General features: G+C 37.8%; 1 protein-coding gene across 9 annotated transcripts in view; it reads right to left on the minus strand.

The window, feature by feature from the left end:
* CACNA1D (calcium voltage-gated channel subunit alpha1 D) overlaps positions 1 to 19,277 on the minus strand; it is a 313,335-nt gene that overhangs the window by 117,986 nt on the left and 176,072 nt on the right. For all 9 annotated transcript variants that reach the window (XM_050960583.1, XM_050960577.1, XM_050960575.1 and 6 more), the window contains 9 exons: positions 19,024 to 19,050; positions 11,693 to 11,853; positions 10,818 to 11,043; positions 10,467 to 10,674; positions 8,301 to 8,421; positions 6,946 to 7,060; positions 5,219 to 5,288; positions 4,350 to 4,419; positions 2,537 to 2,681 (listed from right to left, as the gene is read on the minus strand). In XM_050960583.1, coding sequence (XP_050816540.1) covers positions 2,537 to 2,681; positions 4,350 to 4,419; positions 5,219 to 5,288; positions 6,946 to 7,060; positions 8,301 to 8,421; positions 10,467 to 10,674; positions 10,818 to 11,043; positions 11,693 to 11,853; positions 19,024 to 19,050 — 1,143 coding nt within the window. The remainder of the gene's footprint in view (positions 1 to 2,536; positions 2,682 to 4,349; positions 4,420 to 5,218; positions 5,289 to 6,945; positions 7,061 to 8,300; positions 8,422 to 10,466; positions 10,675 to 10,817; positions 11,044 to 11,692; positions 11,854 to 19,023; positions 19,051 to 19,277) is intronic.

Genomic DNA, 19,277 nt, shown 5'->3' on the forward strand with positions numbered 1-19,277 from the left:
TCATAGATGAATTGCATATCAATGTATTGAAACATGTGGCTCTCCAAAAAAACAGATACATTTCCACCTAGTTACCTTGTTCTTTCGTTTGTCAGGGGTATAATGTAAATTTATAAACTGAAAATATATTCAAATCAGATTAAATAAATAACACTTTTAAAAATGAATTAAAACATTCTGCTTTCATGTCATAAATTTTAAAATAAATTGTTGATTGATTTTTTTATTTACCTGTGGCTGATCCTGCCAAACAACACTCAGATCAGACTCATAACATAACATAATAAAAAGGTAAAATTTCATTTAAGAATTAAAATATGCTTTCTAGTTCCATGCATTACTTTTTAAAGGGATCCCTGCTATTAGTACCGTAGTATAAAAATGTATTGTATTCTTTGTAAAACTGTAAAATACTTAAACATTTTACTATGGCAGCGAGCAAAAAAAAACCAAAAACAAATATATGAAGACTAGGTTAAAACTGTGCTATCATGTAGGTCTACGTACTATAAAAATAAGCAGATTCCAAACATAACGATTAACTTATTAGTCAGGAGGAAGGCATTAATCAAGGTAAAACTGGTTATGTAGACTTGTCTATGTATTTTTTGCTTACGTTTATTTCGAAAAGAGTGACTGACGAATGGGTCTTCTGCCGCTAGGAAACACTGCTGAGCATGAGTGAAGACAAGGATGAGGTTTGTAAAGATGTGGTGGTGATCAGCCGGTGGCATCCCACTCGAACTCTGAAAAAAGAGACAGAAAAATATTGGCATCTGTAATAATTTAGAGCAGGCACGGGTCAAAAAGCAAGTATTATAAACTCTCTGCCAAGATTATGGTAACCAAATTCTAAAGCAGGGCTAGGTTTGGCTTCAGAATATACCAAGGTAATCCAGAGCAACTGCTCTGATTTAAACTTGGTTAAAGGATTCAGAAATCTGGGCCCATAGACTTTGAGGCTAGGATTGTCAAAGGAGTCTAAGGGAGTTAGGCTCCCAGTTCCCACTGATTTTCAATGGATTTTGATTCCTAACTTCTCTACATGTCTTTTAAAACCCCAGTATTGGGCCCCACTGTGCAATGCAAGGGGTCATGATAACAATATTCCTAGCAGGAGGAAAGCTTAATTTCAGGCTCACATGAGAATGGCTTAATTTCAGGCTCAAAGGGCGTCTGAGCACAAACTCTCATTAAAGCCAATGCAGGTATTCCTAAATGATGTTGTAGGAGTTGGACTGGGCTTCAGTGTTCACTGTAGATACTTCAGGGCTCTATTCAAACAGAATTTTTCCAATGAGGATACCAGCTTGTTTCAAGATTGTACTTGCTACTAGGACGTACCACGTAATGCGATTTCAGCTTGACACAGATTAGAGTAATAGGACCCAATTCGGGTCTTATTACCAGGTGAACACTTCTGTAGAGTTACTGCATATTTACATTAGTGGGAAAGCAGAATCAGCAGAATGAAATAATTTTGAAAGCTTCCTGTGAGAAGTTAGCGTGTTTTTAAGTAATCTAGTCTCCTGTTAGTAAATAGAGAATTTCTGTATGTTCTGGTACTGCTAATTACCTTCCACAACAACAGAAGCTACCTACTTTACTTAGAGAAAGAAAAGCTACAAACCAATCCTACAGTCCCTTTGCAAACAGACCCCCCCCCCCCCGAGTTAAGACGATTTTTGGTGTGTGTGAGGATAGTAAAATAATGACTTTGGGGTATTGACATCAACAGGATCTGTGGGTGTTCAGCATCGTTGGAAATCTGGTCTTAATGTCTGAAGAGCTCTATTTATTATTAAATTTAAGTTGAATGTGTGGAAGTTTTAAACTATTTAGTTTCAATAACTTTCTTTTTTAGTGATTTTTGTCTTTTTATGAAAAGTGCTGCTTGACAGGTCTGGAGACTGAAGTCATTTAGTAACTGAATCGATACAAGAAGGGCAGCAGTCGAATAAACTGCCACACATAGACACTGTTCCACAAATGTTCCTCACAGCTGACCTGGAAGGACCTCTAGTGGTGAGATGGTAACTCTGTTCCCAAGCCAAGTCATTCTTTAACCTGTATCCTGAGTCTGCCGATGAGATTGCTAATTGTGTTGATGGTTTTATGACATGGACTCTACTCATTTCATATGCACAATCGAACAACCACTAGATAGTCACAGTTTCCATCGGCTCACAAAACAGCTTTCTTCATTACTGCCCAAGTCTGGAATCACACCTAGAGATGAAAGGCTCTACATCCCAATCCCAACTACCTAAGCATCCAGGTTTTATTGTTTTTATTTTTATTTTTTTTATTTATCTTTGCTTTCATTGTTTTCTTCAATGCTGAATTTTGGAAAATACCACCATACCAATGGGATAAAAGGAACCAAATTAATTTATTTAATGGATTATATAAGATCCAATCTTGCTCCCATTTAAGTCAATGGGAGCGCTGCCTTGGACTTCAATGAGGGCAGAATTAGCTCTTCAGTGATGAAGCCCCAAGGCACAGAAGTGGTATTTATAAGAATGATATTTACGGGTTGGTGCTGCTGAAAATGAAGAAGGCGCTCCCTTCAGGAATCGGTGTAATCTTCTCCTTCATATTTAGTTCAGATATTCTTCGGGGACGTGGGCCAACTGGTACCTCTGGTTCATCTTCCTCATCTTCCTCATCTTCACCTACTTTAAATTAAACACTTTTTTACTATAAAATAAAAAAGATTAAATTTTTGTTCATAACAATACATAGTTATTGCTTGTATTAAAATATATATTCAACAGATGGTGTTAAAAATCTGTTAATTAATACATGAACATTCCCATAGGTGTCAGGGACATATCTTTCATTAATCAATTCACACACCAAAGGGACTCTTTATAGAGCTTTTCATGGTCATGTAGTGCCTAATTTCTATTGACAGGCAGTGCAGTGAGTCAAAGTCCTTACCGCATCTCAGATGGAGAGTGGTAGTGGTTTTAGGTTAATTTTTGCAATGATTGGTGGCCTTTCCTCCACCCATCCCATAACCTCTCACTTTCCTGTATATAAAGTCCAAGTAAATGGACTCTGCACAATGGTGGATATTAATGCCACTCACTTGCCACAGTGGGTGCAAAACCAGATGGGCAGTGATTGGGACAGGAAAGGGAAAGGATAGCACATGGGCCCCTCCCCTCTCTAGAGCCACTATCCACTCATTGGTCAGCAGGGGGAGGTAAGGAGCTGATTGGTCCATCATTCTCTCCTTTCATTAATTTAAACCCTACCCTGGGGCATGTAGCTCTATTTCAGCAGCCCAATCTCCACTTCCTGTAGATGTAGTTTTGGGACTGTGTTTGCAGATGCTGCAGGTCTGACCAAGTGCCAATTTTGGGGGTCAGGAAGGAATATTTTTTTCCCATTGGGGCCAAACTGGCACAGACCTGGTAGGTCTTTTCACCTTCCTCACAGCATCCTCGAAGCACAGTTAGATTTAACTAGTTGCAACTAGTGGACCATTAGCCTTGGTGAAAAGGCTAAAAAGGACGGTCCCCAGAAGTATAAGACCCAGGATTTTGCTGATGGACCTTGCACACATGGGATAGGAGGATACCTTGTTGCCTTCATAGGTCAAGGTTCTCCCCATTTTAATACCATCTGTTCCCTTCCTGGGGTGTGTGAAATGATTCAGAAGAGCAGGCTAAGTCCTAGGGCTAGGCTGAGGAGAATCTATCCCAAACTGTGGGTTATATGATAGGAGCCCTCCAACCTCTGCACTGGAAACACTTAAAATGCCTGGTAGGTGGGAGTATGGGTAACAAGGTTGATATTGTCCCTCCCCTGTGTTAAGTTTAATAAAATTGCAGCCTGTCACTTAACATCTCTGCGTCTGTCCTCACTTGCCAATGTGTCTAGATCAAGTGTTCACAGAGCGGGTGGGAGGTAGTAAGAGTATCTAACAACTCTACAGCTGGTGAGACAGAAACAACCTGATTTTTGACTGAAATGTGTGTTAGCAGGAAACAATCAGAAGTGCCCAAAATGACAGGGCCTGAATAGAATTCTCTCTGGAACATTCCTTGCCATCTACCCATTTCAATGAAGTTCCAGATTCTGCCTCAAATACAGAGAAGTATTATTAGATTAGCCACCAGACTGACAATTTTAATTATCTTACTTTATGTATACTATCTAAATGGGCTGCAGAAAAAGCAATAGCACTGCATTCTACAGGCCAATATAACTGCTCGCATCAGAGGATCTAACTCCACTGACTTTAAAGGAATTGAATCAAGACAAGGTAATGGGAAATGTGACCCTACATTTATATTTCATTGTACTGAAACATGTTTATAGTCTTGCTGGCATACCTGGTACATCACAAGGTGGATAGGGGTCTTTGTCCTCATCTTCTCCTTCTCGATATTCAGCAATTGTAATCTATGGCAATGATAAAGAGACACTTCAGAAGAAAATTAAACTTCAGCATTTAATCGGTGCATTTAGATAATCCAAAAAACAATACAAACTGATTATTCAATACCAGAGAAGCCAGGTACATGCTTACCCTCGGAATGTATCAACAGAGCCATGATGGTTGATCACTTTGGAAGCAGGCAAGAGGGAAAAGCTGTAATCTTTTTTAAAAGTCTATTTTTGAACCCCTGTGTACATTTTTGTGATTCTACACTTAGGCAAAAAGACCTGCAGAATGTAATAGGGATAAAACCAGTAGGGTTCTATGGAAATTACATGGAGTGGTTTGAAAATTCTATAGGAAGTTTATCATTCAGTATTTCCTTCTAAAAGACTTTTCCAGCAGAAATCTACCAAGAGCCTAAAGCTACAGATTATGCTAAAACTGACAATGTTAACTTACTCTATGCTCTAAAACTCCTCTCCCCAGCAAAGTTGTAGGGGATTAGGAGGAGCAGATACAATCATTCTGCCAGGAGCTACGCATCCATAGGAACGGTTGGGGCCATTGACGTGGTCTGAAACTGCATGGATCTCATGTGAACAGCAGGTTCTGGTCTCAACCCTTTGCAAGTTCTGTGAGAATGAAAACCCTGTGTGCACTGACAGTTTCCTGTCCCTTATGTGGGAGAAAAACACTTAGAAGAAAATGTAGCCCTAAAAAATAAATCACATAGTGCACATCTGTGTTGAAAAGAACTTATTAGTATAAACAAGAGAGCCATTTTTTAACAGGATAAAATATTGTTATAGAAATAAACACCTTATTATCCTTGGCCTTCTTTTGGTCACCTTCTGATTTGTCACCTTTTTTATTTTCCAGACTCTCTTTTCTAAAAGAAAGAAAAACAAAAATAAACAACAAACCCCATTAAGTAAAGAACAACGACTGATGAAAGAATGATTGTTAACTGATTCTACCCACTCTATTAACAATGAAGAGGTCATGCCTATGGAAATACAGGTACTTGATTTGAAGGGACATTTACAGAGAAGACATGCCACATACAAAGGAAATTAAGAGTGTTTCATCCCAGTGCACTAGATTCATTCAATAGATTATCCTTTTAAATGTAACTCAGGAAACTAATCCCTTAAAAATGCAATGCATGGTCTTTATAGGAATACTAAGGGATAAACTGTGCTCTTGGATTCATGCACACAACTCTTATGGTTTCCATGGGACTACAGTGACTTCAATGGACGATTTGCTTGTTGTCTATGTAAAGTTTTCAGAATTGGTCTGAACAGAAGTTGCACATATACATCTAGGGATACAATCATGTTCTAATTGCACAATGAATCCTACATTCCAATGTTTAAACCTCAGATGGATTATCACCATTCATTCCATCATCCCAAATCTTTGGGCAAATTTAAATTAAAATCACATTCATTTGGTCTTTGTTAACAATATCTTCATCAACGACTTAGATGTTGACATAGAAAGTATGCTTATTAAGTTTGCAGATGATACCAAACTGGGAGGGATTGCAACTGCCTTGGAGGACAGGGTCATAATTCAAAATGATCTGGACAAATTGGAGAAATGGTCTGAGGTAAACCGGATGAAATTTAATAAAGATAAATGCAAAGTGCTCCACTTAGGAAAGAACAATCAGTTTCACACATACAGAATGGGAAGAGACTGTCTAGGAAGGAGTATGGCAGAAAGAGATCTAGGGTCATAGTGGACCACAAGCTAAATATGAGTCAACAGTGTGATACTGTTGCAAAAAAAGCAAACGTGCTTCTGGGATGCATTAACAGGTGTGTCGTGAGCAAGACACGAGAAGTCATTCTTCTGCTCTATTCTGCGCTGGTTAGGCCTTAGCTGGAGTATTGTGTCCAGTTCTGGGCACTGCATTTCAAGAAAGATGTGGAGAAATTAGAGAGGGTCCAGAGAAGAGCAACAAGAATGATTAAGATCTTGAGAACATGACCTATGAAGGAAGGCTGAAAGAATTGGGTTTATTTAGTTTGGAAAAGAGAAGACTGAGAGGGGACATGATAGCAGTTTTCAGGTATCTAAAAGGGCGTCATCAGGAGGAGGGAGAAAACTTGTTCACCTTAGCCTCTAATGATAGAACAAGAAGCAGTGGTCTTAAACTGCAGCAAGGGAGATTTAGGTTGGACATTAGGAAAAAGTTCCTAACTGTCAGGGTAGTTAAATACTGGAATAAATTGCCTAGGGAGGTTGTGGAATCTCCATCTCTGGAGATATTTAAGAGTAGGTTAGATAAATGTCTATCAGGAAAGGTCTAGACAGTATTTGGTCCTGCCAAGAGGGCAGGGGACTGGACTCGATGACCTCTCGAGGTCCCTTCCTGTCCTAGAATCTATGAATCTATACACAAATATGGTATCTTCTTTCCTTTTCTCATAAATTAATAATCTATGAACCCTGTCAAGATATTCAAATAAAGAAATCAACACATTGGTAAGTGGGTGAATACTGAACTCCCATCCAGCACCCCAGTGCTAGTTTACCTTGCATTCTTTTTCCTCTGCTTTTCTTCTGCTTCTTCTTTCTGAGCTGTATTCAGGCTTTCCGCATCTGCCAAGTTATCCACAGCAATGGCCAAAAAGACATTTAGCAAGATATCTGATTCAAATAATCTTAAGGACATTATGCATTACCACACTGTGTTTGGTTTATTCCTTATCAGTATGAAAAAATGACAGTGTGAGAGACATGAAACCCATGCTCCCAAACTAAGTATATAACTTTACAGAGCTGGATGTACTGCTTATAATACCTTTACTTACTGGGCTAAATTAATGCCTGCTGTAACTGCATTTAAACCAACAGAGTTACGCTAGTGATACTTTAAGCCCGTTGATTCTATCACAACAAGAATATACAGCAGACTGCCAAACAAAAGACTTGTAATTTATAAAGTGAATATTTGAAAGGAAATGAAATTGAAGTTTACATGGGCTTAGACAAGTTCCACCTACTACACAATGTTTTTAGATACTAATTCAGATACTTCAAAAAGTTGATTTTTACACTGCAGTGTTTTCCATATGTGCTACATTCCATGTCAAGTTCTGTACTTCAGCCCATATCAATGAAGTGTGAATATCAATAGAAGCAGCATAAAAATATAGTAAAAAGAAGTTTAATATTTTTGCCATATCTATTGGCTCCTAACCTTTTTAGTACTAACTTGTGTCTAGGAGAACTATATGCTAGCTTACTAGAGTTTTGGTAGCCACTGAAAGATGCCATACTGGGGACAAAGGAGAGCTTTTGGAAGATTGGGGGCATGGAGGGTGAACACTTTTGTGGAACTAGTCCCAAACAGCTAATATTCCTACTGCTAGGATCCCCCTGCAATGTAACATGTATTCCCTAATGTGACCCACTTCTATCCACTGTCATTTGTTCAGAAACTGTCAGAAATAACAAGGTGAAATTAGGGAGGGAATAGGACATTACTGGCATGGAGTTCAGAGCACTTCTGTGGATCAGGATGGGAGTGCTAGCCAAAAGAAGACAAGCAGACAGAATGAGGTTGTCTGTCAACTTGAGGAGGAAGGAGCAAATGTGCTGGTTCCTGTCAGAGTGGTGAGATGGTGATGCCTAGGGAGCTGGCAGGGGTCTGATTTGCTTCGGGAAATTAGAGAAAGGGAATGGGAGCAGGAGAGAGCTCCCATTTAGAAGAAATGTAATACAGAAAATGTGCATATCTGTTCACAGCTATTCACTCAGTTACACAAAGGGTAGGTATGTGTCCTAAGTGTCATAATGGTTCAGTCCTCTTTATGCACAAATTCACTGCTCTATTCAGAAATGCTTACAGTGAATGCCAGTGTCACTTGTAGACATGAAAGGATACAGTTACCACAGATGAAGAGGATAATGAAGTATATACAGACGACCATTCCTGATGACGATGGGCCACCATATGCCATAATCCCATCATACATCACAGCATTCCAGTCTTCACCTGTTAGAATCTAACAAGCAAATTCATCTTTACTGACTCAACAGCCAAAAGACTGAAAGAGGATTATGTTTCCTCTGTCCACAACACACACAGCCATTTTCTATAACATGAAAATATTAACTGATCAATCTGTATAGGATGCTTTATATAGTAAACACGGTAGTAATCTGTTTGTTGTTATACAATATTTTAATATTTCCATTTAAATAAACATATCTTGGTTTAGCTTTACCAGTTTTTATCTATATGAAGGATTTATGCCAATGAACTGTATGTCTATGCTTATGGTCCAAATTTTTTTTAAAAAAAGGTGCCTAAAATTAAGCTCCTAAATTCTTATGTAGGCACCTAAGTGGCCTGACTTTTAATGGTGCTCCATATACAGCAGCTTCTACTGAAGCCTCCATGCTCAGCACCTTTGAAAATGTGGACTCTCATTTAGGAACCTAAGTATGGCTTAGGAGACTAATTTTAGGCACTCATTTTTAAAGAATGTTGGCCATAAACCCTTTCCAAAACTATACACCGTAGTGGGTTACACCTTCAAATTAAATTGTCCCAATCTGAGTCCTAACTGGAGACTGGAACCATTACTATATTGCTTTAAATGGAGGGGGTTTCATATTGAATTGGCGCTCACATGCTATTGGAGAATGAATAATTTTCCTACTTTCTATTGTTTCTTGCAACTTTCCTGCTGTACCAAAGGATGAAATCTAAAGGAACTTGTTGATTAGTTAAGTGGAGGATAGTTTACAGCAGGTCTCCTATGCATTTAGCACTTTATTTTGCATTACTATGGGAAGCCTGATTATTAGAACACAGATTATAGGGACACTGTATATATTTTTCAGCAATTTAGAAGCTGTTAGTTCTATCCTCAAATACCCTCATCACAGTGACAGATAATTCAGTGACTGTGCAAGAAAGTCAGACACGCACAAAGGCTACTATTTCATTCTCCAAATCCATATTTGGGCACCTAAATAAGAATTCTGGTTTTTCCAAGCTGTTCAGTATTCAGCAGCTTCCTTGGGAGCTGTGGGAGCTTGGCACCTTTGAAAATCAGGCCATTTATTTAGGTGCCTGGATATGGATGTAGCAGCCTAACTTTAAGCACCTGAGCTTGGAAACACTGACCTAAGTTTTCAAAGGGACACCGTCAGGCTAATTGTGGCCCATTATTTTTAATATTTGTTTAGGAAATTTAAGACTTACAGAAATATTTCTCATTAGGATGTCTTTATTTTTAAATTCATTGGAAAGAGTTTTTTCTTTGTTTGTTTCAAGCATCATTCTACGGAACTTCTATTTGAGTGAATGGAAATTGTGACACAAAGCCAAATATTCACCCAAACCAAACATTGCACTATTGTGTTAATGCCTATAACCCTAAAAGTGAAAATGACTAGAATTAAAAATGAAAGCGACAAGCCTAATTTCATTGCCCAAGCTGAAAGAAATATAAAAAGTAAACAAACACCATAAACAGTGAAAAGGAAGTTAGATTGTAAGAATTCTTTTAGTTTTAATAATCAGTTACTAGTAACACAGATATGAATGTTTTAAAATATATATAATAATAAACAGTGTCCCTTTAAAGAAATCCATATTTAGTTTTTTATGATATGAAGTGATATGATTCACATAGATATATACTTTTACAACGTTTCTCAATTTATCCTACTAAGAAGTAGCTGAACATTAGCAATACACACATCTAGTACAAAACAGACAGCTAACGAGCTTACAGGAAAAACATTAATTCAAATTAAATAACTTCCAGTTTTTATTTTAGTTATGTCTTTGATGGACAAAGAAGACTTAATTTAATGAAGTAACATGAAAGCTATGTTGCATAGATAGATCAAATAAGATATGGAACAAATGGTACAAATGGTGCAAAATTACCAGAGTACTGAATATAATGAGCAGAATGCTACTTAAAGTAAACAGAATAAATAGTATTTGTGATTTTTTTTCAGGAGACAAGATTACCTAAACATTTTTGTTGTTCAAAGGTAAAACGTTTCATAGGGGGTGAAAGAAAATTACCTGGAATACAGTTAAAAGAGCTTGTGGAAAATTATCGAAGGTGCTCCGTTTTGTTTGAGTTTCATCAAAATTAAATTTGCCTCCAAACAGCTGCATTCCAAGCAATGAGAAGATTATGATGAAGAGGAAAAGCAGAAGCAACAGTGAAGCAATGGACTTCATTGAGTTTAACAAGGATGCTACCAAGTTGCTCAGGGATGTCCAGTGCCTATAAATTAAAATGCGTGTGTTAACACAAAAAAAAAACTGTAAAAGAACAGTGCGTGATGAAATATTACAAAAGAATTGCTGATCACCATACAAGTACCCCTAAAATTAGCAGCAGGAAAATGCATTAGTTCATAATCTTACCTTGTCACTTTAAAAATACGTAGAAGACGAACACAGCGGAACACTGAGATTCCCAGGGGTGACATAATTTCCAACTCCACCAGTATGGTTTCAACAATGCCACCACAAACAACGAAGCAATCAAAACGGTTAAAGAGGGATACAAAATAAGCCTGTAGGCCCAAGCTGTACATCTTTATTAACATTTCACAGGTGAATAATGCCAGAAGTACTTTGTTTGCAATATCTGGAACAAAACATTCAGAAAATTACAATGTTTTAGATACTTCTGATTTATTTTATAGATCTCATATTTTGACTAACTTTTATCCATTTTCCATGCCAGTTATCTTATCTCTTTGGAGGGAAATACACATTGCTTTGCATTTAACACCATTTTTGCATGAGGAGTATAATCCCTCCCATTAATCTAAAAATGCTACACCATTCTAAGTTATTGTGTAAATTATCCCGGCATATCAGAATAGGCTGTGAATCATTTTGTCTTAATTCCAGTCTGGGTTTGAACTACATTTTTTATAGTTCAAACCCAGACTGGAATTAAGACAAAATGATTCACAGCCTATTCTGATGTGCAAGTTAGCATTTGTCCTTCTTTATCTTTAATCACATGGATTGACAATGGTAATATGTCTAAAGCATAATGGCACATGTTTACAATTTGGCTCTGTAGGTTTTTGCCTGTACATTATGTCATTAAGCTGTGTTGCAGATGTGGAAATAGAAAACATTTGGTCATTCCCTATATCGATTTCTTTAACCTGGATGTACTGAAGGATAACAAATAAACTTCAAAATGGCAAAATACAGAAGTAATCAAGGAAACCTTTCATTTTTCGGTAGTTAAAAACAGGAAAAATGGTCTTTGCTTGTACCTTGGATCTGTGTCAGCCAGTCAGGTTGATTGTAATGCTCAGAAGAGATAGTTAATGTGTTCAGAAAGACCAAGACAATAACCAGCCAATAAAACGAGACAGATTTTACTGCAGCTCTACATTTTCTTCGACTGAATCGGTTCCAGCGACGCCAGCGTCGACTGAAAATTAGAACAAAAGCACATGCATTATTCTATGGAAAAATATTACAGTATTTGAACTTGGAGATTTGTGTTGGGTGGGAGATTTGTGGGTATACATATGTGTGTATAAATGAAACTAAGAAAGAAATCTGACAGACAGCTGTGTGCATTACTACCAAGTGCAGCTAAAAAGATGATAATTTTGTTCAAGTTTACAGCCAAATAAAAAAACAAAAAATGAAAGCTTTAACAAATTAGTGTTGAACATTTCTATATAATTTTCATACAGTTTAATAGATTGTGACATCATGTCACAATGTCAAAGCCAACTCAATATTGCATGACCTAGTACATCACATTGCACTTCATTGCATAACAAGATATGTCTAAGTAAACCAGATCTAGATTCAGATTAAGTTTAAGAATCAGAATTTGCATTTCAGGTTGAACCATGGATACAGTTTGGGTTTGGATTAAACAATGCAGTTTTTTTTTTAGATTAACTTGTGAGAAACGACCCCATAACGATGGAACTCTCACAACGTCAACTGTTCGCAAGAACACTACCAATTTGGGCTGAAATCCTAGGATGGTGGGTGGGCATATTCATGAGATTTTTGATGCATACAAACTGAAGTTGGAAATTAGGCCACATCTAGTTTTGAATTGACTCAGAGAGAAGGATTGTCCAATGGTTAGGGTGCTACCACAGGACCTGGGAGACCTGAGTTAGTTCTCTGCTTCCTCCAAAGCTTCTTGTGTGACCTTGTGTAAGCCACTTACTCTTTAGTGCCTCAGTTCTCTATTTATGAAATAGGAATACCCGTAAAAGTACTTTACCTCACAGGTGTGTTGTGTGGATAAATACATGAAAAATTGTGAGGCACTCAGATACTACAGTAATGGGAGCCTTATAAGGTAGGTAGGTAGATAGATAGATAGATAGGTAGATCGATCGATTGATCCACAGGAGTGGATTTGGATAATAAATCTGAGTCTCTCATGCCAACGTTCTGATCCAAACCCCACCGGAGTCAGTGGAAAGACTCCTATGACTGCACTGGGATCTGGCACTAGTTTCAAAATGGAAAGAGTTTGGATTTAAGGGTGTGGGTTCAGCCCTTCTCCAATATATTGTAATGCACTTTACAACTTAAGTTCATAAGCTAATGCTATTTCTGACCCTAAACTTTTCAATTATTTTGTTTACACTCTATAATATTTAAATAAATTGCTACAAATAATTAGATAAAAAGTCTTAGTACCTCTGCTGCCCTGAGTCAGCAGGTACCATACCTAGTATATATAAAATTAGAAATGTTCTAATCTGCCTCAGGTGGTAGATCCAATCTGTAATTGTGTCTTCATAAAAATAAATGAACTTGGCAAAATAAACAGTCAAGCTGTACGTGAGGTTCTTTCACTCCCCTTAAACTCATGCTTGTGATTATGGAAAATAGTAATTGCTCAGTTACTGTTATGGAAAAATTTCATTGCCTATAGAGTATAATAATCATATGAAGAAAAATCTCTGCATGGAACTAACTTGACAGTGTGTTCAAGAACACTCTTGTCCAGCCAACTATATGCTTAGCCATCAACAGTATATTCACTGACTGGATATGCAAAAAACAGTATTTTTTACTCTTAGGGCACAATTCTGCATTGCTGAAGTCAATAAAAATAGGATAAGGCCCCAAGAACTTGATCACTCATACGAGTTGGAGGGACTCATAGTCATCTCCAGGCACCTGATCTATGAAGTCAACGGAAAGATTCCTATTTGACTTCAATGGTCATTGGATCAGGCTCTAAATCCTTAAACAGTGAAAGTTTTGTAAAGAAGTGACAACAGTTCTTTTCAAAATTTTCAGCGTTTATGGACTTATGGCCTGACCCAGAGACCGTTGACAGAAACAGTACAGCTAAACCCAGGAAACCTTCTGAAAACGTAGCCCAATGAGTGTAGCCCAATTTTAGGCCCATATGTAAGGGTCGACAGGCTTTAGTGTGAATTAAGCTTACAGTTATAAAACAAAACAAAGTCTCATTTGAGGAGTATAGCACATACTTTCTTCCCTTCTTAAAATATTCACGATTACGCACACACATAGACAAAAGGGGGAGGGAGGAATCAAAGTTTCATGTTGTCCCACTGTGACACCTCTTCAGAAAAAACTGCGGAAATACGAACTTGAAAATAAGTGAGACCATTTTCATTCGAGATCTTCCTATTTTGCAGGCGAAGCGTTGAAATTTTAAATTTTAAACGTTATAGTCTGATAAAGATAAATTTTTGTAGTGAAGAATGAAATTTAAGGTTTTTTTAATTTGATGTGAACCCCATTTTGCACAAATTTGTAATTAAGTATAATGTTGCTGTTCTGAAATTATCAAGGCATTTTTCCCAAAATCTTTGTCACAGCTGTAGTGACAATTCTGAAGAAGTATTTAAAACAGAAGGGACACTCATTGTTAATATAATATACCACAGCTGGCCAAATTATTCTTTACGTTAATTCTCATCTAAATAATTTAGCTTTTTTCTGTTCACATTTATGAGCAAGTCATGACGTTGACACATTTGTTGGTAATTTTATTTTTATTCATTTATTTTCAAATGGTCCTTGGTCCCCAATCCTGTAATTGAATCCACAAAGGTGGATGGTCTAAACTGAAGTCAGTGCAGGGGTCTGTATTGTATAGATCCGATTGTAAAATTTGAGTCTTATTTTGGTTAACAGATACCAATAATAACTCTTCTCTACATTTGACTATTTACGCAGATTTGCTAATAAAATTGTGGAAAATTATTTAAAAATTGTTTGTACATTTCCAGATGATTTTGAATCAGCAACATCCTGCATTACATGAAATTTTACAAAATTAAAACCATATGCACAGTATTCATTCATGGGAGCGCTGGGTGCCCAGCATCTTTGTCAGGTCACAAGAGTGTAAAGTTGGGTGCCCATAATTAGATGGCATTTCTGAAAATGTGGGCTTTAGATTCTAAGCATGTATCCAAGGTTGTAGGCAGTTCCAAAGCCTACCATCCGTAAAATATAGTACTAAATAATAAAATAAATCAATGAACAGTCCAAATAAGCCAGTGAGAGTACAGTCAAGTACAACCACTAATGACAACCCCCCTTCAAACTATTCCTCTACCCCTCAAACCTCACATCCCCAAAAGTCCGAGAGAAAAGATGTGCTTCTCAGCATGCCCTGAAGGTCAGCAGATTTCAGGCTACTGTATTTTGAACTGCTGAGGAAGTAAATTCCAGAGTTGTCAGCCTTTCACAACAGAACACCTTGCAAGAAGCTTTTTTCCATTTGAAATATGAGTACTCCTGCTTAAGTGTTTCCACTGACTACAATTGTAGCAGTTTTGTACAGTGAGAGAGTCTGTCCAGAAATTCGGTTCCAAACCATATAGGGCTTTTATAGTGGAATCCCCAAACCTTAAATTCCACCTGGAAGCTGGTAGGCAGACAGTGCAGGTCATAGATACATTAATGTAAGATAGTTTTGATATAAATGTCCACCTACTAAGTAGGCAGCTGCATTATACCTCTAGCTAGGATTTTATACTACACCCATTGTCACGACGTTTGAGCACATTATGAATTTACAGAAAAATACACATGAAGATCTGCCTCTCTTTGGCTTCCTTTCTTTCTTGTCTTATTATGGGTAGGCTAGGTTGGACAAGTGAGTTTTGAATTTTGATCTGAAGGGAAAGAAATCTGGTCAATCTGATGTCTTTTGATGTCTTCTGGAAGTGACTTCCAGATTAGGGAACCAGTTGCTGAGAAAACTCTTGAGTTTATGATTCTTGAGATTAATTGTGCCACTGTTCCAAAATAACACAGCTATTGTGGGAGGTCATGATCGTGCAGGGAAAGATGTTCCCTGAGAAAACTTAAACCAGTCTCATGGAGGAGATAGATGATGACTGAAAACTTGAATTTGACTCAGTACTTACCAGGAAACCAAGGAGAGTTGAACATGGGAGCAATGTGTAATTTGTAGCCTCTGCTACTGAGCAGACAGGCTGCTGTATTTTGAGCTAAATTTAGTTTTTTAGGGATCAGTGATTCCATTCCTAAATACAGAGAATTACAGTAGTCAAGCCTGAAGATCACAAATATGTGGATTACTGGTTTTAGGTTCAAATACAAAAGAATGGGGTGCAGTCTTTTTTCTTGATCTTTTTGTGAGAAAAAGGAAATTTTGCAGTCATGGTTGTTTAGGTATCCAGAAGCAGTGAGGAGATTAGGAGAACAGCTAGTCTGCAACTGATAAAAGGGCAGAGGTGAACATTCTTCAAAGCACTTTGTCTTCTCAACAGCTGTTGAATGCAGCCAGGACCTTGGTGCAATCTGCATCTGATATGATGATAATGTAGAACTGGGTATGATTGGCAGAGAAAAGGATGAAAGAGCAGATAGATCCCTGTAGGACTCCACAAGTAAGAGCTCTAAAGGTAGAGGAGCTGATGGCCATTATGACCTTCTGGAATATCTGAAGCCCTTTCAGTGTGATCCCAATAAACCCCTGCTGAACTTCTAAAGAGGGATAGCAACATTCAGTAGTTGGCGATATCAAATGCTGTGCCTAGCAATATAAATATGAAAGTATAACCCTGGACTGTGGTCAAGAGGATATCATCCTTCAACTCCACAAGCACTCGCTTTGTTCCACATTTCAGCCTAAAGCCTGTCTCAGAGGAGGCATCCAGGGATACTGGCAGAAATAGGGAGAGCTGGAGACTGACTGGTGATCTACTCAGTAAGTTTGCTTGGGAATGGGCAGTGGTGGAGAGGTTGGTTGCATCAGTTAGTGGTTCCTTACATACTGGCTGGATTATGGCAAGCTTTAGGTTTGGTAGGAACTTTCCTCCCTCAAAGGACGTGTTTATAGTGTCATTTAGTAGAGGTCTTAGATGCTCATGGCTCTCTTTCACTAGAATGGGTGTAGATCATAGGACAGTGTTGGTTTGCTTTTCCTATAGTGCTTCTAACATTTTCTGTCATGCAAATGGGCCAAATTCAGAAAGAAGGTGTGTTATCAATCTGTTTTGAGGGTATGGTTACTAGGTCTCTGGTGGCATATCTGAAGCAGATGTTCCCCTCTGAGGAGTAGATTAAAATAGGTTTCACAGGAGCAGATATTGGTTTGTGGAATTAACTGGAGATAAATTAACAAAAATACTTCAGCCAGGCATGATTTAGAAGCTGCTAACGTGGAGGAAGAGAGTAATCTCTTGGCTTTCTTCTCTTTAATTTTGCATTAGTTTCAGCTTCCAAACAGTCCTATGGCATAGTCCCATGTACAATCCATTGCAGTTATCTATTCTCAAGATGAAACAACCATGGGTAGGTGTAACAAGGTGTACATCCAAAAGAAATGGACACAATTTTCTCACAAATGCAGATAAAAAAGCACTCTAGGCCATGCCCACCTGTTCATTATGCATAAGTATCCTATTTTGAACAAAACTCCAAATTGTAAAGCGGCTTAACAAATGGCAACACTTGACCTTGATCGGGGTGAGATAGAACCCACTCTAGCTCTTCCAGTTGCTTTCCACAACCTATCTATGCTACTTCAGTGTACTGACTGATCCTCAACCACCTAACTTAAAAAAGCCACAATCTCATGCATTTGTTCCATTGCACCATCAGGGTCAGAAGCAATGGACAAAACTTGGGATCATTTGCAAACTGAAATCAACTTCTCTTAATTAGCCTACCAGTGAACTCACATATATGTTGAACTGTAGGAGTGACAAGATGGAACCGTACCACATCTCACATGAAAAGACCTTCAGAGTGGAAGAGCACCATTTATGACTACCTTTTGGGATCTCTCATTTAAAAAGGAAGAGGGCTACTCAAGAGCAACACCCACCCACTCCTATTGGACATAACAGAAAGATGTTGTGCTCAGCAGTGACAAAGCAGCTGCTAGATCTAGTAGAATAAGCATAGACACAATAGCCAGGTCAACTGCTAAAAGCACAATACATAAGTGTTGTCAGTGAAATTTTTGCTACCGATCCAAGCATGAAACAAGTTTTATCAGGGACAAGGAAATTGGAGGAGTCCAACTTCCAGAATTGCTTTGTTAGAATCTTCTCATTTATCTTCCTTATTATCTCTATTGTTCAATGAATGTCTGTGAACAATAGTTAGCCTGTGGATTGTTTGCAAACTGGTCGCTATGAGTATTTGCTATACGTGACTCGTTATATGTGCCACGACTGGTCACCTTAGTCAGATGGCATTGTTTTTGTTCCGTGATTGAGTGACCTGACCTTTATAAACAGAAGGAGTCTCTTCTCTGTTTGCAAATTTGTTTGCTATTTGTAATTTCTCAGTACGTATTCTATGAAAACGAAAAAAATTATGTACTGTATATACTCGTTCATAAGCCAAATATTTTTGGTGAAAAAGTGACGCATCAAAGAGCGGGAGTTGGCTTATAAATGGGTCTACACCAAAATTTGATGATTTTAAACTCTATAGAATCATTGAATTGAATATCTAATACATTGTCGTTTTGTTTACCTGGAGCATCTGCAGGCATGGAGCCTCTCAGCTCCCTGTGACGACGGTTCGCTGTTCCCAGCCAATGGGAGCTGCGGGAAGTGGAGGGAGCAGAGGGGCTCCATGCCTGCAGACGCTTCAAGTAAACAAAACATCCCAAACCGCAAGCGGCTTACCCTGACAGGCTGGGAGCCAAAGTTTTCCAACCCCAGAAATATAGGGTCAGCTTATGAAAGGGTCATACAGTTTTTTGCTATTTTTACCTATCCATTTTAGGGGGTCATCTTATAAATGAATGGGCTAAAGAACGAGTATATACTGTAAATTACAAGATAAAAATATTCTTGCTTTTACTCATGGAACTCGCTTTCCATGAGCATTCTTGTGAATAAAAACTCACTTGCCCAAATGTTTGCAAATAAGTGAAAAAAAGACTTGCAAATACCAGCAAAACAAATTGGGGTACTTTATTCCCAAGAATGTTCATGAATCCTCTTCAACTGTATTCCCTCATCTCTGTCAGTAACATTTTTCATCCTATCAAATTCTAATACAGAAAATACAGAATCACATAGTAATGATGTGTAAACCATTGCAAGGAAAAAAGTGATGGAAAAGAGAGGAAAATACTGACCTGAACTTGGATTTTGAGATAGTTTGACTAAAAGAAAAGGAAAACACATTTTTATGAATATATAGAAACAATCATTTATACAATCTCTTCTCCTCGCAATGCTGTGATTGGCAATCAAAGCAATGGAATTACTCAAAGTTTTCTCAACATAACGCTGCATGAATGCTGAAACACTATTGTCATCTGTTTGCCACTATTTTTCTGATATTATTCTTTACAAACATGGATTTTACATGAGAAAGAAAGGTAATTAA

Source organism: Gopherus flavomarginatus, chromosome 6 (assembly GCF_025201925.1).
Source record: "Gopherus flavomarginatus isolate rGopFla2 chromosome 6, rGopFla2.mat.asm, whole genome shotgun sequence".
Classification (NCBI taxonomy): domain Eukaryota; kingdom Metazoa; phylum Chordata; order Testudines; family Testudinidae; genus Gopherus; species Gopherus flavomarginatus.